The sequence below is a fragment of the Electrophorus electricus genome, chromosome 16 (assembly GCF_041902795.1).
Source record: "Electrophorus electricus isolate QZ-2024a chromosome 16, ASM4190279v1, whole genome shotgun sequence".
NCBI classification, from domain to species: Eukaryota; Metazoa; Chordata; class Actinopteri; order Gymnotiformes; family Gymnotidae; genus Electrophorus; species Electrophorus electricus.
Window position 1 is genome coordinate 6,223,289 of NC_137512.1, and position 27,132 is coordinate 6,250,420.

The window sequence follows — 27,132 nt, forward strand, 5'->3', positions numbered from 1 at the left end:
GTGAACAGTTATAATTGTTTGACTTTTTTGGCATATTTTCCAGCAAATATGTGCAACACATGTACATAAGTATCTATAATTAAGTGTCTTTCAGATTTGCATAAGGTTTTTAATTAGCTCATAGCCATAAGGTTGGCTTGCTATCATGCCTTCCAGCACTTCCTAATGTATTATCTCTGTAATGTCAATGTCAATGGCTGGTCGTAGGCAGTGCTCATCTGTTGTTGCTGTTGTTGTTGGGTTTTTTTTGGTCAAGAATTCAGTGTTTCAGTGCTCCCTAGTTACACTTTCATTGGCATTAGTGATGAATGACCTGACTGGGTAGAAATCAGATACCCTCCATCTGCGTAGCATCCTACATCCGCGCTTAGCTGGTAGTGGAGTGAGTGAGCCAGCAAGTATTCATTGCTTAGATTTTAATGGATACATCAGCTGACTTCCCTTGTGTTCCTGGGATTAATGGTATGTGGCCAAATGCATGTTGGTAAATTGAAACAGAGAGGATCTGTTGTGCAGTGCGGTGTGTGTGTGTTATACGAGCCTCCTTTCCTTTCAAGAGAGAAGTGCTTTCTTATCAGCGTAAATCCTTTCCAGTCACAGGCACAGCTAACCTGAAATTCACAGAGCACATCCCTCTCTACATAGAAAAAGCATTATCAAACATAAAAAGCATTATCAGATAAGTTTTTCTTCACTCAGTGAAGGCATGCCACTGCAGTACTCTTTCAGTGGGAATTTGTAATCTGCTAGAAAGCTTGAGAGTCCTCTGTTCAACACATGTGTGTGCTGCGTAAGGCATCGTTGCTTGCTGCTTTAGATGACACCTGATATGAGTCCTGCCAACGGACTGCTCCTGGAATCCTGTGTCCCGATTACACCCAGGGAAGGAGAGCATGGGACCTGTGTGGTGACCTGTGTGACCCTTTTACCAAAATAAAGCTTTACAGTAAGCTAGGAATTCCTCTCCTCCTCTTTGTTTTTCTCATCCTCTCTTCCTTTCATCTCATCTGCGGTGTCTGTAGGCGCTCCGGCAGGTTTTGTCTGCACATGATTTGCCTTAAGAGGCTTTCAGGGAATCAGATAAAGGAGAAGAGCTGTTCAGATGAGCCCTCTGGGTTCATACTTTAATGTGTTGGAGTATCTCAGAGCTTCAAAGCATGGTTCATGTCGAAGTTGTATCGAGGATGAGGTGCTTGACAAGGGACAGTCAGTGTACATCTCTTCCTGTTGGTATGTCTCGGCTCCTACTGTCTGTACACCCCTTCCAGCATATGGACAATATTGCTTGAGTGCCAACCTGCATGAATGCACATTTTCTGTTTACATGGACATATTGAATTTGAATGTCATTTGTACTGATTCTTGTACTTGATTTTTAATTTTTGTTTGCATGCATAAATATGACTGTAGTCAAGTTTGACATGTAAATGTATATATGAGACATGTAATGCTGATGTCTTTTCAAACAGATCATATTTGTGTACAATAATAAAATGTGTTGTATGTATGTGGAAATGCTTATCATCCTGTGAGCACACTTGATTGTGTGTGTGGGTGGGTGGGTGGGTGGGTGGGTAGGGGGGGGTGTTCTTTAGTATATGAGGGTGTGTGTTCCCTGCTTTCTACTCCTTGGCCTTTTTAGCATTCTGTGCTTCTGGAAGCTCACTGATCACACATAGAGGGGTGGCTTGAGTCCAGTGGGTAGGTTTGGTCCCAGACTCAAAAATATGAAGCACACTGTTCTGTCCCCATCCTCCACTCTGCACACTGCACACTGCACACTGCACTCTGCACACTGCACTCTGCTATCTCCAGCCTGCTGCACTTCTGAGCAACAACCTACCATGTTATTGCATAAGGCTTTGTGTGCACTTGTTGGCTAAAAGCTGATCTTGGGACAGTTTCTCTACTCAATACTTGACAACAGTGTCAATATAGAAATTGATACAAACATACGGATATGTTTGCTTCTTCCCTTGTCATGTCTTAAAGCTCTAAAGCAAAAGTGTATTTTTTTCCCCTAATCCGACAAATGATTTAAATTATAGGCAATGGCTTCGGGCTTCAGTTATATGACGTTGAGTTATATCAGATGGATCATAGTTCCAAAAATAAAAGAGAGTAAAAATAATTTCTTTTTCATTGATCTAAATATCACTGCATTCCCAAACTTGGGGCAGCCTGTATGCGCTAAACACAGCAGCGCAACTCTCAAGCTTCTCCGTGTTCAACAGAGCAGCATGGAATGCAGAGAACGCTCAGAGCACAAAGGAAAGCCTGTGCCGCGCCGACCTTGAGATCTTCGCATCACGTTTCGCGATTGTCTGCGTTGGTGTCCTTCCACAAGAAAACTTTAAGGAGGAAGAGGAGGGGAAAAAAAGTCATTTTCATCTTCAGTAATCTACAACAGAGAGACTGCGACCTTGCAAGCCTCGTTTATGCCTTCCTTCGTTGGCAACGTTAAACCATTACGCTCGTCTATGACATTGTCTGCAGCCAAGTGATTTCTGTACGGATCGTCAGTGGACGTCATATATTCATCCGGCTCGTGCCGACCCCGTAGCTGATGCCCCTGGGAGCGGACCTCACGGGGCGAGATGGATGGGGGTAGATAATGTGGGTGGCTGTAAACAGTCTGCTTAACAGCATGCTGATGCCATGCCGCTCCAGTAGGAGGGTCTAATTAGACTCTCCACTCCTCTGGATCACCTTCAGCCTCTCTAGCCAGTGTGCTAATGAGCCAGACAACCTTTTTTCAGTGGCTACCACCCTTTGGCTTTTCTGTTTTTCTCACTTTACTCCCTCACCCAGTCACTAGGCGCATTATTAAATAACTAATGCCTGACTCACTCACTCGGTCCTTCAATCATTCACAGTCTCCCAGATTCATGCACCGGCTCAACGCTCAGGAACTAAATAACTGACACTCTCGCTCGTTCTCTACCAGTAATATGTTCCCCTCTTCTCACTCACTCCATCTTTTCATCCCTCCCCTTCTTACTGTGGCTCTAAGTCTCCACAGCTACTCAACACCCCCCCCCCCCTCGCCCCAGCTTCCTGCCCCCCCTGTTGCTTGTGTGGATTTGAGGCACAGTCCCGCTTTTTGCGTCTGCACAGATAAGACTTCACTAAGATCTTTCAAACACGTATGATTCTTTTTCAGCTCCGTCTCGCACCCCCGTGAACATTTCTTCTCTCTCTGAGGCTCCAAGTCTCAAACAGCCTCCGGACTGGATGACTGCGCTTCTTTTAAGTCTTTAAGACTCTTGAAAAGCAGTCTTTTGTTGTTCTAAAAGGACGGGGTGAAAATCACACTCGCCATCTGATGCGGGAAGCTTTGCTTTCTTTCTTTTTCAGTCTGTCATCAGTCATGCGATTAGGGAGGTGTGCGCAGTTGATGACGTGCGAGGGAGAGACTGTGTGTTGCGTATTGGGAGGGAATTTTTAGTCTGATTATTTATCTTTTTGTGAAATGTATCAATGTTAACTTCAACAGCGCTGGAAAGACTAGGCTGTGAGCATTTTGAGTACGTTAAAGTGTATGTCATTTGCTCGTAACTTCTCGCCTGTTTAGAAGTCACCTCAAAATGCATGAAGCTGCTGTGAGCAATGGATGCAGTTCTTGCTAATTTCCACCAGACTTATCCACCACAGAATTCGACCAGACTGAAGTGGACGGACTAACAAACCACCCTTCACCCCTGCCCCTTATAGCCTACCTCTCTGTAAGACGCTTGTGCATGAGCACAGTGATTGACAGGCAGGAAGCTCCACCTCCTAGATTCCTGATCAACAGCCAGACCATGTAGAAATGATTGTTACAGTGCAAGTTAAAGTTCCAGAGACATTTTGCCCCCGGGCATTGGTCTAAGTGATGGCTATCAGGATGTAAAAACAGTTAGGTTTTCATCAGCAACCCTAACACTCATAAAACATTTAGGCTTTGTCGACTGCACATTTATTTTGGCATATTTAAAATTCCTTCTAGAAATACAATATGTTTTTACAATACAGAAACTCTCCAAGAACTACAGAACTCTCTCTCTCTCTCTCTCTCTCTCTCTCTCTCCAAACAAATACTTGGTTTTAGCCTCCTTGATCCAGTCCTCAGGTAGAAACAGATGTCTTTTGACATGTATTAATGGATGGATGAAACAGACGACTGATTTTTCAATTGTGCACATGTGGTGGTGTTTTTTTAAATAAAAATAAGTTTTTATTTTTATAGTGGTAATTTGTGTCAGCTGTCATAAAATGTTTATTTTCTTTTTTTTTTATGTTGTCCAATGTTTTTTTTGTTTTGTTTTACTGTTAACTCTTCTGACAAAAAACGACTGAAAGAAATGTTAACACATTTTCAAGATATGACTTCTACTGTGCTAAGAAAGTGATGAGGAAGATTTAGTGTTTCTAATTTCAAGGTGTTTTAGCAATTGAGAAAAACGTAAATAATAAAAATGGAAGATAAATTTGATACTGATTAACTTTTTTCCTCTTCTTTCTTTCTTGTCTTTTGCAACCATTCCCGCAGAGGCCTTTGATATGGTCCTGCGTCTGGGCCGTAACTCCACCCTCTCCCTGCTGAGGGAAGAGTTCCCTGGCTTGGTGGGCGTGGCCAGCAGCGCGGTCACCCAGCTCTTCCTGGACATGTCCCTCTACATCCTGGGCTCCGACGCCAACGTGGACGACATGGTCACCTCCTTCTTCTCCCGCCTCTTCCCCCTCACCTTCCGTCGTCTCCTTGGCAACAGCGCGATGGCGGGCATCTCCGAAGACTGCCTGCGTGGCGCGTGGCGCCAAGCCTCGGCGTTTGGCTCCTACCCCAAGCTGATGATGACGCGCCTCTCGCGGTCCCTGTTGTCCACGCGGGCCTTCCTTCAGGCACTGAACCTGGGCATCGAGGTGGTGAACACCACTCAGCACATGCGGGCGGGCAAGGATTGCGGACGGGCACTGCTCCGGCTGTGGTACTGCCCGCACTGCCAGGGGCACCTGGACGCGCGTCCGTGCCGGGCACTGTGTGTCAGCACCATGACGGCCTGCCTCGGGGGAGCCGGTGATGTGCAGCCCCACTGGAGGGCCTACGTTGAGGAGCTGGGCAGTCTGGCTGCAGCCATGAGGGGGGAACAGGATATTGAGGCCGTGGTGCTCAGACTGCACGTCATTGTCAGGCTGGCTCTCCGGCACGCCGTAGGGGCCAAGAGCAAAGTGAATGCACAGGTGTGTCTCTCTCACACAGGCACACACTCACACAGGCACAAGCAAGCCATTTCCCTAGCCTACCTCTCTTACTCTCACACCCACCAGCGCCCCGTTCTCCACGGCTGTAGCTTGCGTAACGCCACTCTTAAAGCGCTTCAACAGCAGCGCGGCTGCCAGCTTTTCCAGGGGCGTTCGCCTCGATGAGCTCCAGAGTTCCGCTTTCCCCCCTTCTCAGCTGTGACCCTTTCAGTGGGGCGTGAGGAGTTTAACCAGCAATAACACACTCCAGTTGTTTGTGTGTGCGCGAGGGCAAGTGCTCATGAAATATTAAAAACACACCACCGACATAGCTTGTTCTGTATCAGGCTTCTGCATGGTGAAAATATGCTTCACTTTTCACATTCAACGCCAGTTTGCTGGCAGTGACACACACGCGCACACACACACACGTGCACACACACACGTACACAGTCCTATTAATCAAATCTCTACTTATCCTCTGTTTGGTCTGAAATATTGCTGTGATTTGTCTGTATTTGACTCCCTGTGCGATGTATGTGCGCGCGTGACATGTGCGTGTGCATGTGATGTGTGCGTGTGGTGGGTGAGCCATGAGGACATTAACAAGCATGATTGCCCCGTATAATAGGTGTAGTATGACATGTCAGAGTGAGAGAAGATTTGGATAAGAGGAAAATTTGATCTGTACTTCAGTATCTTATACTGGGGAAGGGTGATTTCCCTTCAGGCTCCAATGAAGGTTAAGGCTCACAGATAGTAATGTATTATAGACAATGTGTATTAAAAAGAGATGTCAGCAGCAGTAATGTGCATTTTTATTGTATTTACAGGATAGTGTCAAACCTGTTGAAAGGGCACGGCATACTTTGGGGCTTTCTGTGCTTTAACACACCAGATTCAACACATTTGATAATTACCAAGCTGTTTGTGAGTAGAATGAGGTGTGTTCCAGCACCCACAGTGCCTCATGGCAGCTGACCACATTAGCCGTGGTCTTGCCAATGTCTTGCTACAGATGCACCCAGAGTCTCAGCCTCAATCCATTCAACCTGATCGAGTTAATGAAGGTTCCCAAGAAACAATTAAAGATTTCTGCCAGTTGTTAGATTAATGTGGAAACAAAACTCTGAGTTAACCAGAGCAGGGATAACCTCTATTTAAATTTCCTGTATCAGCTTACCCAATACCAAAGTGATTTCCAGTCCAGGTCTGGAGACTGTTCTAATTTTCTCCCACCCGACTTAGCTTAAAAAGAACTTGGTAATTGATATTAGATTATGGAAAATACAAAATATAAAGGCCTAAAGTGGATTTTTATCCACTTAACCAACATACACAAATACACTCAACACTATTATACTTGCATTATATCTATTACAACTATTGTTAATTGTTCACCCCTATTCTAAATCTCAACTATGGCATTTTGAAAATGCGTTCCTAAATCACACTATTTAAATAAAACTATTTAATTGTCCAGCTCTCTTCCAGAGTCCCATCTCTACCCGTTGCCCAACCTCCCAACCCTGCCGCCTCTGCGCTCATTAAACCCTCTGTCCTTCCATCCACTTCCTCCTTCTTCCCATCGCTCTTTCTTTTCTTCCACAGATCATTAGCTGTCAAAACAAGTATAAGAGAAATGGCCTGAGTAGCCAATTAGAGTGAAAGGGGCGTCTCAGTGGCGAAGCCGCGTGAGCTTTATGTGTGATGCAGTGTCCTACTCTGTGATGATTATGGTGTGGAACCAGAGGACTGATCCATGTTGTGCATTTAGAAGGTGCTACTCTTGGTGAGTGTGACCAAGTAGGAGACCGATACTCTCAGAAGCCAGGCCACGGGCCTAAAAATTAAGGTTTGCCCATTAAATTCTGCTGCCACTTTGGGGAGAGATAACTAAACAGATTCCAAATAGATGATTTTTCTTTACTTGTGTGGTGTGCCATGCGAGGACCATCACACCTCATCTCAGCCCTGCAGCCAACTTCCACCTCACCACGCCAGTCAGATCTTCCGCAGTACGCGCTTATTCGTTCTACCGTTTCACGTCTGCGTGTGTGAGACAGAGCGGGAGATGGAGAGAATGCATGATTTATGAAGCACTATTTTTACCCGTTACTGAGCAGAAGTGAAAAGAAATGACGATGAGTAAGCCGGGGGGCAGGGGGGGGGGGGGGGTTAAGAGGGAGATCCAAAGCAGAAGAGATTGAGATGTACACAGAGTAAGGATACTTTAGGGGAGTGAGAAAAGCGTGGGGGGGCGGATGACAGAGGTTTGAAGTGTGTTTGTCTCAGGGAATGGAGAGTGTGGACAGAACACCCTCCCTCACCGACCCTTACACACACACACGCTGACCCTTTGGTGGAAATGAGGAGGTGGATATACATGGATGCTGGTGCAGTGGTTCTGTACGTACAGATCCTGCCCTCCAACAGTCCGCTGGAGAGCTTTGCCAACACTATGACTGGCAATTGGCCATCACTGTGGCCAAGCACCTCAAATTATTAGCAAGACTCTCCACTCGTTCCACTATTACTCCTCCTCAGTGGACACCAGGCGTATGGGTATTAGACTTAGTCTTTTTGGGAGGCCCAAGATATTTAATACTATGTCAGGCAGGATTAGTAAGAATATGTTCTAATCCCAGTATGTAAGCATTTTACCAAAGGGCCAACTGTTCCAGCGCCTAGTGAAAACATAGTGAAGCAGGTCTTAATATGGGTGCTAATATCTGCTTTATTTATTAAATAAAATACATCAGAGCCAAAATCTTTTTTTTTTGTTCTATATCTATTTTCCATCATCTTTAGAAAACTTTAGAAAAGTTATTCTAAACACACATCAAAATTTACAATAAAGTTCCATACAAGAAAACAGAATTACTCTGAAATAACTCATATGGCCATTACCAGTTTGCGGGTCCACACACAATCATACGCCAGCTAACTAGATATTAAAATTAAACCAAAGTTTTAGCCCTGAATCTTGGCTGAGGTACAATGTACCCCCCCCAAATGGCCACTTCACTTTGTTATAAGCTAAACAAATGAACTAGGCAAGGTAAACGATGGCTACGAATCCAGGCTGAAGAAGTTGCCTTAATTAAACTAGGTTAGCAAGCTAATGAAGAGCTGTGTGCAAAACTTCAGACAGAAATGTCAGAAATACTTGTTTCTGTTCAGAAACAAAGTGTTATACATTCAGCCAGGTTACAAAGCAAGCTATCTAAATTTAAAGTTTTGTGAACATAGAATTCACCGCAAAATGGGGATAAGTTTGTCCATCTATTAATGCACTTAGCACATGCTCACAGCCCCAACCAATAAACTGCACATATAGACATGTGTCCAGGTACCCCTTCGCTTTAGCATTCCCCACTTTTTTTTAACTTAATGGACCTCCTAGAGACTAAGATTAAGGCATCATGATATATTTTAACCTCTCATCCTATTTATTCACTACGTACACTACATTTTAACATGGTCTCCACGCCCTCTCGTTAATTGGAAGCTTCATATTATAGGTGAAATCAATAATTATTCCATCTCAATGTATTAATTAATGAATACATGGGCCAATCGTAAATGAATTACTGACTTGTGATCTGGTTTTGCATTACCTTTGCCCTGTCGCAAGAGTATAGTATTCCTATACCTTCAATGGGTATCCCGGTGTCCATGTGTGATTTTGTAAAACACGAGTGTGTGTGTGTGTTGGTTGGTCATGTTCTCTGCTAATCCTTTTCTCCCGTGTGCACATTTCAGGCTTTTCCTGCCTATGCTGCTCTCTACCGCGCTTCTCCCCGGTACTAACGCCACTGCTAACGAGAGAAACACTCGCGCCTCGCATCCCTGGAGCCTCACCCCTGCGCCCGACACGTTCAGAGACTGGGGGGAAGCGAGAGGCCCAGCCGTATTAATCAGGGCCAAGGGCGGGAGGGCCACTCCGTACGGGCAAAAACACAGAAAGAGCCGACCGGCCGCTAACGTTTCCCCCCTGAGCTCGTCGGCTGTGAATGATGGCGAGCGCGGGGTCGGTCTGAAATAGCGTTGTCTCGGGAGTTGCGGAGAGATGTCCGGACTTTCGCTAAAAGACATTTTGTTGCATCAGAATTCATATTTGTGTTCTAAATCCCGTGATCGCCATCTAACTCCCCGACTGTCTCGTTCCGTGTCTACATGCCGTATCGCACGTCCCCGGAGTTGCGTGCTAGAGATTCTATTGATCTACACTCATGATTATACCACTGGGCTCAACAGCAGGATTAGCGTGTTTACACGTGTGTATGAATGCATGTGCTCCTGTGTAAGTGTATCTATCTGAGATTTAGCTCGCTGTGTTTGGATAGTAAATGTTCCCCATAACCGCTGCGCAGTAATAGTCCCATTTGCTAAAGTTGGTTTGCGTTCTTATTCTTCCACGTGTGCGTCCTCTCCTTTCTCCTTAAATGTGATCAAGATGTCCATGTTTGGTTTGCTCCTATCAGTATTCTAAAACCCGCTTATCCCGCCAATGCATATTCACTTAAGGCCAGCCGGGTACAATTAGCTGCCAACACTACACGGCAGCATTAAACCCGAGACGCAAGCCCCTTGGGAAATTAAACCAGCGGCAATTCATTAAACCGCAAGCTAAACATTAGCAGGCATTTGCATTTTTATTGCACCTGAAAACAATGGAAGACTTCTATTATCTCACCGGCGCAGAGAAGACGTTCTTGTTTATTATGATGATGTTGTGTGTACCATACAAAAACAACGCCAGCGCTAAACCGAGAGATCGGCCGAGCAAAGGGGGAAAGGTTTCTCGTCGTAGTCCTTCTCCTGAGCTTGTTTTCCGCCAGCACCTGGTCTACGGATTAAAGACCTAAACGTGTCTCTCTCGCCTCCCCCCAGGTAAGCGGCGTTTGCGCACGCGCCCCCCAGAGAGTGGCGCGTGCAGCGACGTCACCAGCGAAACCAGCTGCACCGGTGTCCCGTAGCTCGCAGTCCGTGAACTTTGACCCCGACGAGACTCTGTCCGGGCGACGCAGGTAAATGATAAATGGATAATGGGTTGTGTTTTGTTCTTGATCATAACTGTTCTCATTTATAATATCATACAGACACGTAGTATTAGATAAAATAGCCGAGTAATGACATTTCCACTACTACAGATTCACAAGTTCAATCAGTAAATTGATTTCTCACCAATGATGGAGACAGATCTGATTTTCAGTCATCACTGTGACTTCAACCTTACTAAAAAAAATTAGAGTTAATCCTCAAGAATCATTTTATTGCTATGGCCACACCACCATATTAAAGTGCTTCTGTACTTGATATACAAATGCTTGAAGCTAACAAAACACACTTCATGTGTTATGCTGATGGCATCCACTTTTTCTTCCCTAGAGGAATAAAACAGACAGCCAGTCAATATAGTATGTAATGACTGAGTAATGACTGGACCCACTTACGGTGCATTTGTCTCATTCGTCCATCTCAGACACTCTGCAGATGTCTGGGGGGGGGGGGTCAGGTTTGAGAGGTGATTGGCAGGTTGTAATAGATAGCCATAGATAGCCCTCCAGAATAACTCGAAAGGCTCTTCCAGCAGCAACGCCATCAATGCTGTCCTCTACGTCTGCCCTTAACCTTCACCAACCTTCACCAACCTTTCCAGAGGGATCACGTTCAGCTCAGACGAGGCTCTCCTCCTAATGAGGGTGTGAGGGATGCTGGCCAGATTGGACTGAGTCGCTGTGGGTTGGAGTGTGTGTGTGTGTGTGTGTGTGTGTGTGTGTGTGTGTGTGCACTCTGTTACTCCTATGCTGGAACTAAACGACCAAAAGAAAACTTGAAATTGCACCATAGTATAGACATTTGGCTGATCCCCATCGATTAAAAAAAAACCTTGCTTGTCTCAAAATGCAACTTGGCACTCAGAAAACATGAAGGAACCAAAAAGGTTGTCATACATGTGGGTCTCTCGTGTGTGTGAGTGTGTGTTTGTGGGCGTGCGCAGGCATGTGTGTGGGGGTCGATGGAGAGGGGCTCATTAACACTGGCTTTGTCTCCTGTCGTGGCAGTGACATTGAGCCGCCTTCTGCCCCCTCCATCCTGTGCGTTTCCGCTCTCGCTCTGATGAGCAGATGAGTGGGGCAGAGCCAGAACAGAGGGCTGTGTGGTCTGAGGCTTCAATGTCAATTAACCATCAATACGTCACAAATCAACTTACCCCGACAGAAAACAAGATGAAATGGAGTAGATCGGATTTCAGGGGGCTTTAACCCCCCCCCCCCCTTTAGCCCCTTTCTCATTTCTTTGCTTCCTGTTTATCCTCTTCTGTCTTGCTTGCCCCTGTTCACCCACACTGGTGCCGTCCGGCTAATTTTCGTTTCACTAGTCTCCTGTTTCATGCCATAATTTTCACGTGTTGTTCCTTTGTGTCTCCTTTTTGGGAATATTTTTAGAGAGTTTATCTTGAGCCTGAGGGGATTCAGTCTGTTCTACGGGGGTCTTGGGGAGGCTCTCTGCAGCCGAGAGCCAGCCACGCTCAACAGCTCCCTCTGCTGGAACGGGCAGGAGGTGACAGAAAAGTAAGTACTTGACATGAGTGCCCCAACACACGATAGCATTCATTCCAGTATTTTAATCCCTTCTTGACACATACAATAGCATAAAGTCTATACAGTGACGCATATGCCGTACCATTATGTCTTAATTGAGGGTGCTGCAGCCCCGTGAATTTACACGGCTTCGGATCCTGCGTTGACGGTGTACATGCAAAATGATATGACAGTCTGCAATGTCCTGAAGAAATATTTTCTACATTACTGTGCTGCTCGTGATCTGTAATCTAATTCACAGCTTCTCTTTATATGAGAGGAATGTTGGATAAAGCTGTAGTGTGTGGCAGAGGCCGGGAGAGTGGGGATAGGTGAGCGAAAGGTTGTGTTTATCAAAGAGCGATGACCTGGGCACGCTGCAGCCCTCAGCTTATAGGAGCGGGGGTGTAAATCTCATCTGGCCTGTGTGAATGGTTATTAATGTCAGAAGAGCTGTTGCTTCCCTCTTCTTGCTTAATTGCCCCTTCGATCGCATTTGTCGCCTGTGCCTGGCTCTCCACGTGCTCCGCAGAACCAATTTGGAGTTTGCTGTATTTCACTTTGCCCCCTGTTCGTGCCTTTTCCGTTTCATAACTATCTCAGTTTCGATCTGAGGCATGCTAACAGGTTACTTAGTGATGGAGAACGTGTTTGTGATTCAGTGATGAGACTTTAAAAAGCAAACTATATCCTCTCCTGTGAAGTTGTGTGGGCACGCTGTAAAGATAATGCCTTGTAATATATTCATTTTGTCTGACTGCTAATTTCTGTGTTATCTTACAATACAGTATCATTGTTGTAAACTTTAATGACTTTACTGAAGTAAAGTCAGAGGCACATTACGTCAGTGCCTAAGTTGGAGGTGCATTACATTACATTACATTACACTATACTAAAGAACCTATGATTATGCTAAACAGCTATGATGGTAAGTATTCATTACTGACCATAAGTACAAGAAATCGTGTATTGGTGGAAGATCAAAATACCTTCACTCTTGTCGTGTCACATCTTGAGACCTTTAGTGTCTGTACCCCATGCAGTAAGTACCACATTGGAGTCTGGGCCAATTTGTACTTTGTATTTTGGAATTGAGTTGAAGTGGCCTCTGGTTGGTTGCAATGGTTGCTTGTGTTGTTAATCCATACAGAATTGTTTCACATGATAACCAAGGCAACATCATTTAAACTAGAATGAATGAATGAATGAAGTTATATTTATATAGTGCTTTGCAAGGAACCCAAGTTCACTTTACCATTAACACACAAAGAGCTTATAAAATCCAGACACACACCAGTGAGAAACAGCGACCAATCACACACGGCGTACTCTTAGCTGGAAACTTCAGCCCCTGACTGAATCGGGAGCAGGGAGGGGAGACAGGACAACACCCAGGACAGAGCGCCATCCACCACTGGGCATGCAGACACACGTTCACATACATTCACACTAGGACAGCTTTATTAGACATGCAGGCACACAATCATACACACAGCACGATTTATTTGGGATAGCCAGTAGACCTAATCTCCATGTTCTTGGACTGTGGGAGGAAACCCACAAAGAAAACATTATATTAATTGAATACCAGAATTGTTAATATCAAATGTAGAAGTTACTGAATGTTACTGAATAAAGTTACTGAATGCTAAATACTGAAAATAGCTCTGGAAATACTCGCTCCAAAAGTGAGGATTAGATGTGGACCCTCCTGTGTTTGCTCCATGTCAGTGTGGATGAATTTGACAGGCACAGACGGGCAGATTTCACCCAGCCACTCTGACAGGCCTGAGAAATGCTAGCACCCAACCCCCCCCTCGAGAGAATTAACCTCGTCACCCTTCAGCCCTGCCTCTTCCCAGTCTTTACCCTGCCCTTCTTTATAAAGCAAGGGTCATTCGTGCAGAAGGAAATGATTTGCCCAAATTCAAACCATTCCAGAACCTCCTGTTGGGAGCGCTGAAGACTTGAGAATGTTATGCAGCTTCACAAATTTACCATCATCCCAGTCTTCCCACTCTTCCTCACGCCAGGGTTCAGTTTGTCTCTCCATGTCACATGCAGGGAATGCCTTCTGTCAGGGAAAGGCCCTCCGGCAGGGCCTGGCACACTCACAACTGGGGTCCGGCCTCCCGCGCGGTGTACGGCCCGGCACTGGGCCCCGGTGAGGGTCACGTAAGCCCGGACGTCAGAGGGACAGGGAAGGCTGAGAACAGCCATGGAGGAACTTTGAGGGGCCCCATGTGCCAGCTGGTGGAAACGTTTGAGGACAAACAAAAACAAATTGTTTAGCAGTGTTGGAATTTGGTATTTTTGGAAAGTTAAGAGTGTTTTTGACAAGTGTTTAGCACGGAAGATATGAAAATCCTTAACCTACCATAAAGGTTAAACCAACTTGAGTGCAAGTTGAAATCTTTATGACAAAATATTATAGAGACAATAAGTTTATTTATTTTGGCCATTTGAGGGTTAGTTGCTAATGTAATTCCAACAGAATGCTGATGCTTGCAAATTAGCCTAAATCATCTGTATGACATTTTGTTGTTCTTTCAGATGTTTGCTCTCATAGTTAAGAAACTCCTTATATACAATTTGAAAGCAGATGTTTGCATAGTCATATGTTGTTGGTTTCCCAGTTTTCAATAATTTTTTTTTTCCTAAAATGTTTTGCCATTTGTCACTATAAATCTAATTTAAAATTTTAATTGCCTTTGAAAATAACTGGTTTTGGTATGTCCAGAGTAATGTTTTCATGTCACGCATTCGTGTAACAGTAAGAATAAAAACTGTCCAGATGGTTGATTTGATTAATATGGAGAATTGACATCATTATTAGTGAAAATTAAAAGGATTTAAAAATATCTGTTAATTGTCTGTAAACACAGTTCTTTCTATGCCAGAGCAAATCTGTGACACTTCTGATGTAGTTTGCTATATTAGTGGAATGTTGCTTTTGGTTGCTAAAGTACTTCAAGTAGAGGTCAAATCTGTGAAAACAACCATTATAACTCTGCTACATTCAGATGTGTCACGGTGAAGCTGGATTTACACTCCTCGTGTCTGTTTAAAGGACAAATTAGACTTCACACAAATGTCAGGTGTAATTTAATTCGATTTTTTACAATTATTTTTTAAAAGATATTTACAGATTCAACCTAACAGCCAATACACCCCATTTACTTGTCCACATTCAGAGATCCTCAAAGCCCTATAGCTGCCCTCAGGACATGTGTGTGTGCCCTGTTGCTATCCTATGCTTCATCTTCCCTGACCAGATCCTCCCATCACCTCCTCTTCTAATGGACCATGTGTCTGTATTATTAATGCGATCATTAGCAGAGGAAGGTGGGCTGGCGTCGGGTCTAATAAGGAGAATAAATAAGTATGGGAACGTAATTTGGGTTAATGAAGAGGCGGCGCAAGGAGCCAATGTCGCGGTGAAAGATGACCTGTTGGAGAGCGTTCGGCGTTGTTCTCGCCAAGAACGGACCGTGATCTCATATGTCTGCTTTGCTGTCTGAGCAGCTCTGCCTTCAACTTATTAACTTCTGTTAATGTGATTTACTGTATTGTGCTTAATCGTATTTTTCTATTTTAAGAAAGAAAATGCTTTCTTAATGATGCATGAGATTTGCCTGTGGCTAGCGATCTTGGATAACAGACCCTGCCACAATCGCACGTCTTACAGAATGTCTTATTGACTGGAGTCCTGTGATCCACAGTGTAATAGTGTTAGTGTAAGGCGACAGCGTCCTGTTAGCGTAAGTTTAACGGCGCCGGTGTATTGTTAGCGCTGGATTAAGCTGTGAACGAATGTGGGCTTTGTGGCAGTGTGGCACACTGGTACTCTGTCCCCCGTATGCCCACCCTGCTGGGCCTCTGTGCATCAACACTAATTACATTTTAATATGGAGTAATCTACTGGAACATGAGTCCAATTGGTCCTGTGGGAGGGAGAAAAGCCCGGGCGAATGTTAAACACACTCTGTGGCTCACACACACACACACACACACACACACACACACACACACACACACACACACACACACACACTTAAACAGGATATTCCTGTACATATCTGACCCTGACCCAGTTGTGCTTCTTGTATGTCAGGATAGACATGCTTGATGGGGATAGTTTTGATGAATGCAGTCTAGAAACTTCCATAGAAGACAGGCTATTCTTCTGGAGGGTGGCAGAAATGCTGTTGGGCGATTCAGTATATTTATGAACAGGCATTTGAACTTTGGAATTTCATAGGATCATAAAATTCCTGGAGCCATTTTTTAATTTTACCTCTAGGTGGCAGTGTAGTCCATGTTTGCTGGTATCAGACCTGAGCGGTATGACCGGTGTGTTCATGGCCTAATAACTGGTGTTATGTGAATAGGTTTCCAGGTCCAGGACTGAAGAGGCCCCATCCTCATGTGCCTGACACCAAACACAAGCCCCCTGAACCTGTCATCAGCCAAATCATTGACAAACTCAAGCACATCAACCAGGTTAGTTATGACAACACAGAAATCTCACAAACAATCCTCACCTCCCATCACGATGTCTTAACATGTGTTTACATTTTCAGATTTGCTCTCTATGCACATGCGCGCGCACACACACACACACACACACACACACACACACTCACTCACTCACTCACTCACTCACTCATTGGGCTCTGTAGAAGGACTTCTAACAGGAGGTATGAAGCCATAGGGGCTGCAGGAATATTGAAAACAGAAACTGCCATAGAAGTCTGTCTTGCAGACAAAGCAAGAAGCCACCTCAGGTCCCATGATATTACAACAGCTGGGTGAGACGTCACCTTTTACCTGTGTGTGTGATCACCTTTTACCTGTGTGTTCACCTTTTACCTGTGTGCACACCCAATAAAAAGGGCAACCTGGCACCTTTTACCTGTGTGTGTGGCTGCCAGGTTGGCCTTTTTATTGGGTGTGCCTGGTCGTGTTCCCTACACAGTACTATTCTTCGCCAAAATGCGGCGCCGTCGATGATATATGACCCTTTAGGCTTTCATGGATCTGTGTCCTCATTCTGACAGCACACAGCATTCAGCCTGTATAGCGCAGCTGGCCTTCCCGAGGGAACCGTGCGGAATCCGACAGTCTCCGGCGCTCCGTGGCTGTGTGTGTTTGGTCAGAAGTTATGTGGTGATGAAACCTCTATGTGCAGAGCCATAGGTCAGGATTAGAGCCGCTTTCCTTTATGTCTGTGAACTTTTGCTTTTATGGGTGTGTGTGGGTGTGTGTGGGTGTGTGCGTGTGTGTCTGTTGAGTGAACGGGAGAGACCCACAGTCTATGGACGACTCTTGTCTGTATGTATAACGTGTGCATGTCCATATGTTGTGCTAACACAAGCAAGGCTGTGGGAGTTTCATTGTGTGTGTGTGTGTGTGTGTGTCCGTTTACATGTACGGAGGGCGTGCGTGCCTGTGAAAAGCCCACTGCGCTGCTGTGCTCTTCAGAGCTGTCTGAGTGGATTAACGTGGTGCTCTTGTTTGAACAGGCCAGAGAGGCAGATCAGAGACACTCCTGAGGCCCAGACCTGGCCGCCCCGAGGCCATGGGGGAGGTCCCGAGGTTCTGGACTTGCATTACCTCATACAAGCAGACCTCCTAGGCCTTTGTTTCCCAACCCTGGGTAAAGCAGGAGAACCGAGCTTCAACCCGGGAACGGTCTCGCCGCTCTGATGATCTTCCAGCTGAGCTCTTGTCTGGAGTCATGGCTGGCCAGCTGTCGTTTTGAGAACAGGGAGCGAGTGCTGGCTCATTGTGTGTGGATATGCGACACACACACACACACACACACACACACACAGACAAAAGAGCATAACCAGAGAGTTTCAAGCACACATGCAGGCACACGCACAACAGCACATGATCATGGCTCAGCTGTGTGGAAGCTATGAAGGCAGCATGTGTGCTTGTTAGGGGCTGAGCTCAGTGTTGCTCATATTCACAGAGCAGCTGAGTGTGTTCATGAGGAGGGAGGCAGCAGGTCAAGACTAAGAGGTCTCTGTACACAGCAGACAAACACATTCACGTCCTTTATAAACAAACACACATGCTGTCAGGCAGGTGGAGCCGTTTGTTCGTGTGTGTGTGTGTGTGTGTGTCTGTAAATAGCAGAGATGCAGGTTAGGAGTTAATAGGCACATGTGTTTGTGTGGGCAGGTTTCTGAGGTATGTGGTCACAAACTTCAACGGGCACAACAGATTCAATCAGCAGTCAAAATGTATGAATACGCAAAAACCAGGAGACGCACGTTCCCATACAGATGATTTACCAAGCAAGTTAAAACACCACTCAAACATCGATAAATACCCAAACATTACATACCAGCTATAGAGGTCAGTGGTTTCAACACAGTTGGAACCTTATTTTAGCTGAGCTTTGCTTCTTAAATAAGTAAAACCAATGTTGCTCAATTGGCCCTCATCATGCACATGTGGTAACTTAAAACCAAATGAAAGCATTGTTAGGCTACTAATAATAACTAGTAATGATTAAGTAATGACTTAATCAGAAGTTAAAGTAGTCTAACAAAACGAATTGTGCGGGAGCTAAAAAGACACTCGTTTAGAGTTTATTCTAAGTAAACACCATTTAAGAGCATCAAAATTAGGTGACATTCTGCTCTTCTTGTAATATTTTTGGTCTTAAAAAGGATAAACCTTGCAAATAAGATGTGAGCAGCAGTAAAGTAGTCTAGGTGTTGTCACCAACAGAACATTGAAATGTAATGCAAGAAAAGCACTAACTAAACATGAAGGACTAAAAAGTATAAATGATCTTTTTTGGGTAAAAAACTATTGTAGGAGAAAAAATCCATCAATACACATAACTGACTACATGTAATTGGCTATTAACCAGTTACTTTTACTCTGGGAGGCTCAGGCTTTTTGTTCATTTAAATGGATCCTATCATGGAAAACTGAATTTCCATCCCTTTTCTGAAATGAATCATTTGGAAGTAAAATGTAAATATTGTTAGTTCAAAACACACAATTCACTCATTCACTCCCCCAGTCCATATAGTTCATATATGGAATGTAACATACAAAACAGTCCATTTTGCCCAGTTTCTATCTGTTTGCTTTTTGAATGAGACACAATAAAGGGCTGCCAATCAGAACAGAGCTTATTTATCTTATATATGCCTTAAAGGTGCAGTAACAGGAACATTCTGTTTAATTCTAAGAGCCAAAGAGAGGTTGAAAAATGGTAGTGTAAAAATTAATTATGACTATATTTGGAACATGAGACCACATAAACATTGTAAGTGGACAACAAAAAAAATAAAAAGAAAATGTAGCATATGGGCCCTTTAACATTTGACTGTTCCCTGGTACCGCTGAGAGAATCATCTGGCACAGTCCGTGGAGAACCATGCGCGTGTTCTTGCAAGAAAGTACAATAAGTTTCTCTTTTTTTTTTTTTTACCGGCCAGGAGGGACTCCGTACTCCAGTGAAACATCCCTCAGTGCAGTCTCTTTAATGTTAATGCAGATTGCTTGGCTCCCACTGCTATGAAACATTTCTGGGTGTGGACCAGGCCATTTGTTTTATGGAACATTAAAGTTTTTCCTTTCCCCCCACCGTTCGTGCTGTCGTTTACGAGGGTTGGCGTGACTAGCCTCTCTCTTGCAGCCTAGCATCGCCGACGCGACGCGGTGGAGAACTGGTGGCCCACTTTAACCTTCCTCTGCACTTCATGTTCTGCTTTCTCACGTTAAAGAGGCTGATGTAATGTCCGAGCCAGGCCTCATTTAAGGTGAACGGCCCTCTATAAATGTGTGAAATATAATGACGTTGCACCCATGCTACTCCGGGTTGGCAGTCTTCCCTGTCTTTATCTGCATTCCAAAACACAAGAGTTGTTTTGTATGGACCACAGGCGTTCAAGTGTCCATGGGATTCAGGGTTGGACAGCATGATGTTTCGTATGAAAATAATTATCAGCTGTTTAGTCTCAGGCCTAGAGAGAAATGGAGCTTCTCTATGGCTCATGTCAAACATGTGTGGTCACTTTGTTTATACAGGAGTGGATACGAGTGAATTGTTCTTCTTAAACTCAAATTCAAAATAGACTAGTTCTCATCGAATTTTGACACAGGTTACTTTGATCTATTATTGCGAAGTTTTTAAGTTACAGGTTAAAGAAATTTAGGCTCCAGTTGCAGTTGTTTGGATTTTTATTTATTTATTTTTTTGTCAACTTGTTAGCTGACCTTTTCAAGATGTTTTATTAAAGGCCCAGATTTAATGTGATATGTGATAACATCTCATTTTCTTGAAATAATGCAGATTAGGTTTTGTCAGGATGAGAGTGCAACAGTATGCTTTTAATAGGCACCAGTAGCTCAGGCGTTGCATTTCATTATATGGTCCATCATCCAGTGATATGGTGCATACTGCAGCTAAAGCAGGTGTTATTCTTTGCATCAGCATGACTCAAATATTTAGATTCAAAAGGATTTCTCCTAGTGCATTATGTATATTACATTTGTGTGTGTGGGTGTGTACATGGTTGTTCCTTGCAGGCACACTGGTATAGTTTCTCTTCCCTTAGATGTAAAATTAGATTTTAATATTTGTACAACACGTTTTGCCATTTCTGCCATTATTAGCAGATTTCTCCTAGAGTATTGCATAGAAAAAGTGAGAAAGAGAGAGAGAGCCCATATACGTGTATGTTGCTTGCAGGTCCACTGGTGTACAGTTTCCCTTACCCTGATTGTCAAATTAGATTTTAATATTTGTACAACGCGTTTTGCCATTTCTGCCGTCATTGAGACCATCTGTTGGAATTCCCAGAGTATTGAATTACTGCAGAGAGCAACCTCTCTCACACCAAGCACTGCAGCAAGGGTCAAAACACTGCAATTATCTGATTGGCCTTTGATTCCAGACTCTTTCAGCCCGGCGTGTAAGATGTATAAAGGCATGTGCGGAGCTGAGCAGGGGAGGACGTATCTGGGGCGCAGCAGAATGTGCTGTGGGAAGGAAACGGAGCCACATGCGTAATGGCTGGAGACAGACGAGCTTTCATCGGGCCCTTGTCCTGGACAGGTCGTCCTGTGCTGCGCTTACCCGTACCTTTTCATCTCGACTTTATGGTCTCCTAATCTGTCCTCTGCCGACTCTCTCTGACTCATCGCGGGTCCTTCTGCCTCGTCCTCGTTCTCTCTGTCTTTCTGTTTAGCTTTTTTTTTCTCCTCCTTCCTCCCTCGCTTTCCGACTCCATCTGTGCCGGGCTGGATGTGACACACTCCAGTCCTGTCCCTCTCCCAGAAAGAGAGATCTTTCTCTCTCTCTCTCACTCCCCCCACCCCTCACCCTCTCTCTATCACCCCTCACTCCCCCACCCCCCCCGGCCTTGGTTTCCGTCTCTCTTAATCAGATCCAGGGTCAGAGCGTAAGCGGCAGGTAAAGCCGGCAAACCGGGTGGGAGGGGGTAAGAAGTGCTCCACATTCCAGAGGCCGGTCTCACATCCTGCTGCACTCCCTGCCGCCCAGCACTGCGTCCACACATCTACACACATACCCTCACAAGCACAACTTTGCTCAAACCCAACGACCCCTCTAGGCAACCTCTGCAGATCCAGAGTAACACGCAAACTCTTCTCAGCAGACTGTGCGGGTGAACGGCTCCGGAGAAGCCAGCTCTGTCCGCTCCTGTCTGCTCACCTGATCTGGGCTGGACCGGGTTTTTGGAACAGAGACGCCGGGAGGAATAGTGTTCATGTGAACATGGGAGATGTGCCGTTTATTCAGTCGTGCTTTCTGTATTGCTGTGAATGAACGCATTTCCCGCCCGTCTTATGCCTGTAGCCTGCGTTCTCTTATCTTCATCAGACTTCAGCAGTGCCCACAATGTCCCAGTGATAGTTGACCTGCTGTTTCACTGGTGATTACAGTATTGTTTATATCATAACATTACATTTAATGATCCCTGGTCACTCGGTAATGGTTGTTGAGGCAGCAGGTTCAAGGCTGTGTCCAAAAAAGGTCTGAAGGAGACACGGGTGATTTTCTATAGCATTTAAGGCAGATATAAAAGAGAACATATGTGCAGGTACAAAATGCCACAAAGAATGCACCCAAACACATCCAGTCACATGCGTGCATCCAGTCATATGTGTGCATCCATGTAAACAAATGCACCCTTAGATGGCAGTCTAGCCTCTTTTCTGAGTGGGTTCTTCCATGAGGAATCCTCAAATGAAGTGTGACATCGGATATACAAGCAGGGTTTCAGACCTTCCATAAAGTCGGACGTACGGCTCGACCCCGAAACCAGAACTACCCTTAGACCAAATACTGCCTGTCCTCCGATGTCTCCCTAGACCTTGCCCATATACACACATCCAACACTCCTTTTTACAGCTCTGTTCTAATTTAATTCGATTTAATTCGACAATTTTATTCTTAAGTTTATTCTCTGTTCTGTGCATTCTACTTTTAACAGTCCAGTGTGTCAGGACGTTGGGAATGCTACCTGTGTTCTTACCAAGAGACATTCCGTGTATAAGTGGCATACCTGTCAAATAAAAAATTATTCTTATTCCGTGTCTGTGACGTCCCTGTCGGCTCATTACCTGTCCTTCCTTGTGCTCACATGGGGAAATCCCAATATTCCTCCCTGTGTGCGCTCGTCTCGGTCTTGCTTTTTGCTTTTCCACCCCTGCATCCCCTTCCTTTATTTTCTAACCCCCCCCCCCGCGTTTTTCTCTTCCTCTCCCCATTTTGTCCCCTCTACTTATTCTCACATTCTTTCTGTCCTCCCCTCCAGCTCCCTCTCAGGGTCTTTCTGTCTGTCCCTCTCTCCCCTGCTGGTGGGAGGTCAGACAGAGCATGTGAGGGGTCTTTTCCTCCCAATTAGTTTCCTGCTAATGAGTCGCCCTCTCAGTCTGCGCCCCACCCCTAAGCCCACCCCACCCCACCCCCCCAAGCTCAGGGGCCCGAGCCTGGGCTGCGCACCCACACCCACACCCACACCCACACCCGCCTCTCACCTTAGCCACCCGACAGGGCGCAATTACTACACAGCAGGCCAGGACTGGCCTGCCCCCCCCCCAACCAGGGTGCAGTGCATGTGGGAAATAACTCTGATTCACAAATATGGAGGGATCAGTATTGCGCTCGGCGTCAAGGACAGACTGTTTTTCATATTCCCAAAGCATAGCGACTGGTAGAGAGAGTACTAATGCTTGTCTCTAACGCCTTACAATGAATCTTCTGCTCCTGCAACTGTGATCAAGATCAGTATTGAAATGTGAGGGAGATCACTGTGAGGAAGCTAGATGGTGGGAAGGAAACTGTCAAAGTTACACACATTTGTTTCCTACGTACCTACGGGCCACGTACAGCAGTCGCAGTTCTCCTAGTCTGGGTACGCCATCGCTCCTCTAATCCCAGTGACGCTCCTCGTCCGGGTTCCACGAACAGCGTCTCGCGGTGCTCCACGCCCGCCCGCCGTTTCCCGGAGATGTGGCTCGAGAATCCTCCGCCACTGGTGCCCGTGCTGGCGGAGGCCAGGGAGAGGAAGAGTCCTGTAGGTACCCGTGGGCTTTCTCAGGCTGCCGTGTAAGCCGAGCCTCCCCCCGGGCCTGCCTGCGAGGCTTCTTCCGTGCCGGCCCTTTCTCATGGCCTGCCAGCTTCCCGCGGCTTGCCTGGGGATCCGCAGTGCCCTCGCTGCCCTTCGTCAGCGGCCCCTCACCGGGGGAGTGCGGCGGGAGTCTCTCAGCGGGGTCAGAGGTCCCACTTCCTGTTTCTTGTCTGAGTTGGGTCATCAGAGGGTTTCCCCGCGAGGGTCGCGGACTCCTTCGCCTCTCGCCTCTTTTGTTGTGGGTTGGGGGGGGAAGAAGGAGGAGTTCACACATAGGGAGTGCTGAGATTCAAATGAAATGAGGAGTCGAAACGCACACCTCTGTCACTCGCAAATGGTCCTGGATAAACAGTGCTCTTAGGTCACCTATAATGAAGGCGAGAAGCCCAGCAGACATAGTACCGGGCATTCCCACAAAGTGCAGCCCTTAACATACGTGGTTGCTGTCCTGCCTCACCCACTAGATCATGAGGCCATTAGGCGCGTGTCAGGGTCGTGGGAGACGGCCTGGTGACGTGGAACGGGCCGCGCCAGGCCACGTGAGGAGTTGGGGAGACAACGTGTGGAACCTGAACGGCTGAGGCAAGCAGGGGCTGATGTCACTCGCTAATCAGATTTGATCGCTGGCACGCGCATCACACGTGGGAGCTTTTTTTTAACCCTGAGTTTTCATTCAAACAAACAACCGACTGCTTTTATTGCAAACATGTCAGAATTTACATATGGCTGGATATGAGGTTTGTGCATTGTTTTCAAGTGTGATAGACATGTAGGATGGTCAAACACACATAAAGTCTGTAAAAAGACTATAAAAAAAAACCTTAGTTTTTTTAAACTATAAAAAAATGAATTGGCTGCAGTACTTTGATTTTCTAATAGGATATGATCAAATTGAATACGATAAGATAAAAATGAATCTCCAGTTACTGGAAGGCTTACCAGAGAAAAAGGTTAGCATTCTGAAAATTCTTTTTTGATTTTAATCTGACCCAGTAAAAGGTGGCCAGAGTATGATAATTAATTCTAAGAGTTGTACACACCCAGTTTTATATGCACAGTGGAGCAGTCACATTATCCCCTACCCCACCCGTCTCACTCTGTCTCTCCTGTGTCTGGCCGAACAGACAGGCGGTGGTCTTTTTTAGCTGTCTCCCTTAGGACAGGACATGTGCAGAGAAAGAGACATATAAATAAGAAACTTCCTTCCTTCCTTCCTACTAAAGATGTAATCTGCGTGTAAGGAAGTAAGTGTGTGTGTGTGTGTGTGTTGTGTTGATTGCTGTTGTGGTTTTTCAGTGACTCAGACAAGGAAATGTTTTGGTTTTCTTTAGAATCATGCACAGTCATCACAGATCTGCACCCCCAAATTTTCTCCATATCCACGTTTTGTGTGTGTGTAATTGTGTAAGTGCTCATAATGTAATGATGTGAAGAATGTGGGAGTTTGCGATTCAAATGAATGAACCATAAACAAACTTCCAACAAACTTACTTGATTATTCGAGCTCTTTAATAGAGTCTGACACGGTCTGACGGTGCTTATACTGCTCCTGATTAAAACACACAATAGGCTTTATGTAAGATGGTCAGTCCTGGAGCTTGGCAGGGACCCAGTAGAGCTTTGCTATATCTGATCTCGCCTCCAGCCTCTGCACATGTCCAGACACATCCAAAGGGAGACCAGGTACAGATTGATTCCAATCAGAAAGTGTGGCTGGCACTACTGTTGTCAGTCTGCATCCTCCCCTGTACACATTCTTACACACACACACACACACACACATCCACTTCCACGTGGCCCTTGGTCACATGCAAGTAAGCCACATCCACATTCGGACCCTGTTTGTGTTTGACATCACTGGGTGGGTGGAGGGGGTGTTTAACTTGCTACTGGCTGGTCCACGGGACCAAACCACGGGCCTGATCCGGCACAGCCCCATCCCCCGTGGGACAGCTTCTCTTCTGCTCATCCACTGCCTCTGCGCTGTGTGTTGTGGTTACCGGGGGGGGGGGGGGGGGGGGTTGGTGAAACATGCCTGCTCATGTTACCAAATCAGGATCTGTGCTGCGCTCTCGCTGGGCCCTTTCTGTAAACAGGGGTTTTGTTTGAGGTAGTGACGCTATGATTATATAGTTGGAGAGGGAGAAGACCCGGCGTAAAGTTTGGGATTACTGGAGCAATTACGTCTACAAATGTTATTAGAGAGTTGCCTTATGTTGCTATTTCTTCTCAATTGAAATGCAGACGTTCTCACCGAGCACCTGAGAGGGGCAGAGTGACCGGTACTTACATTTGCTGTGTCATAACGTTCACGCACCTGTTGTGTGCCTTTGTGCCACTGTGTTGGTTGGATCAGACAGCGCTGTACAGACGTCTTCCGGGTTGAGCTGATGCAGTGTAGGGCTGAGTGTTTGTGGGGGGGAGTGGGCAGCTTCCACACATGCCGGGAGGACTGTGTCAGACAATCTGTCACATCCGTCACTTTAGTCATCCTCGCCACCCTCATCGCGGTGGTTGGCGCGGCGACGCTACGTTCTAATCACACATTCCGGTCTGGCTGCATTCCAGAAGATCAGGCCCAGTGCTCCCACACCACATGGGGCGGGAGGGTGTTTGTCATTTTCTTGACACGTCCACGTTGCTTCTTGCGTTGAATGTGTGTGTGCATGTGTGTGTGGAGTCAGGAAGGTTTTTCTCTGGGAGCTGTGGCTATGTGGAATGTGTGTGTGTGTGTGTGTGTGTGTGTGTGTGTGTGTGTGTGTGCTGACTCTGTCAGCATCTCCACCTAGCCAGTGTGGAACAGTCCACCAGGCAGGGAAAGTTTGTCTTCTCCTTCCTTTGGGAGAGGGGGCTATTTTGAAATACCGTCCACCTCAACTTTTTCTCCAGCTTTACTACTGTTTGCCTTGACATTTGTTTTGGAGGCTAACGCAGCTCCTGTCGTTGCTGGGCAACCATCTCTGGGGAGGAATTAAGAGCCTTCTGTAAAAGCCTCGGGCGCATGCGCTGCACAGGAGCGCGGCGCAGACACCGGCGGCAGGACGCATCAAAACGTCATTCCTCACCGGAAAAACCAGCTCAGGGAAAGAGACGAATCCTTATGCTCCTGGCGCTTGCATGAAGAGGAGTACTTCATCGCTCCCGACACAGCGGAGCGGAGCCGTAGCGGGCGACTCCAGCCAAAGGCTGTCTTCCCCGGTGGGCTCGGGTCCATCAGGGGCCTCCTTCCCTCCGTGTGCGGCAGCCCGGGTTTCAGTGAGCCCTGGTGAGCTGCCTTCTTAAAGGAGCCAGTGTTTTCCCTTACTGCCTCTGGCTAGCCTTGGATGAGCTGCTGGTGGAAGGAGAGGGAGAGGTGTGTACTCCGATGTCTGGGCCTGAATGGAGGCTTGTGTGGGGATCTGCTGGAGCGCGTCGCACGCCTGTCCTCGCTGACCTCTGCAGAATGGGCCGCTGTTTTAAGCACAGATGGGCGTTTTTGCGGGAAAAGTCAGTTCGGCCGTTCGACCTCACACGCCGGTGGTACGGGATGATGAGCGCGGCCGTTTGCCTCTTTTAGCCAATGGGATTGGATGATTAGCGCGGGTGCTCCACCCTTTCGCTGATGGGATTGAATGATTAGGGCTCCTTTATGGTCTCTGTCCTGACGGCGGGTCCATAGCTCGGCTGCTTTGTCCCTGAGGACGGCCCATCTG

The 27,132-nt window shown here is 46.1% G+C and overlaps 1 protein-coding gene across 6 annotated transcripts in view; it reads left to right on the forward strand.

The window, feature by feature from the left end:
• The window catches only part of gpc3 (glypican 3), an 82,787-nt gene that overhangs the window by 40,749 nt on the left and 14,906 nt on the right, over positions 1–27,132 (forward strand). For 4 of the 6 annotated variants that reach the window (XM_027013020.3, XM_081699019.1, XM_081699020.1 and 1 more), the window contains 4 exons: positions 4,532–5,220; positions 10,117–10,253; positions 11,676–11,801; positions 16,202–16,313. In XM_027013020.3, the coding sequence (XP_026868821.1) occupies positions 4,532–5,220; positions 10,117–10,253; positions 11,676–11,801; positions 16,202–16,313 (1,064 nt within the window). The other 2 variants (XM_027013022.3, XM_027013024.3) reach the window with 2 other exon arrangements.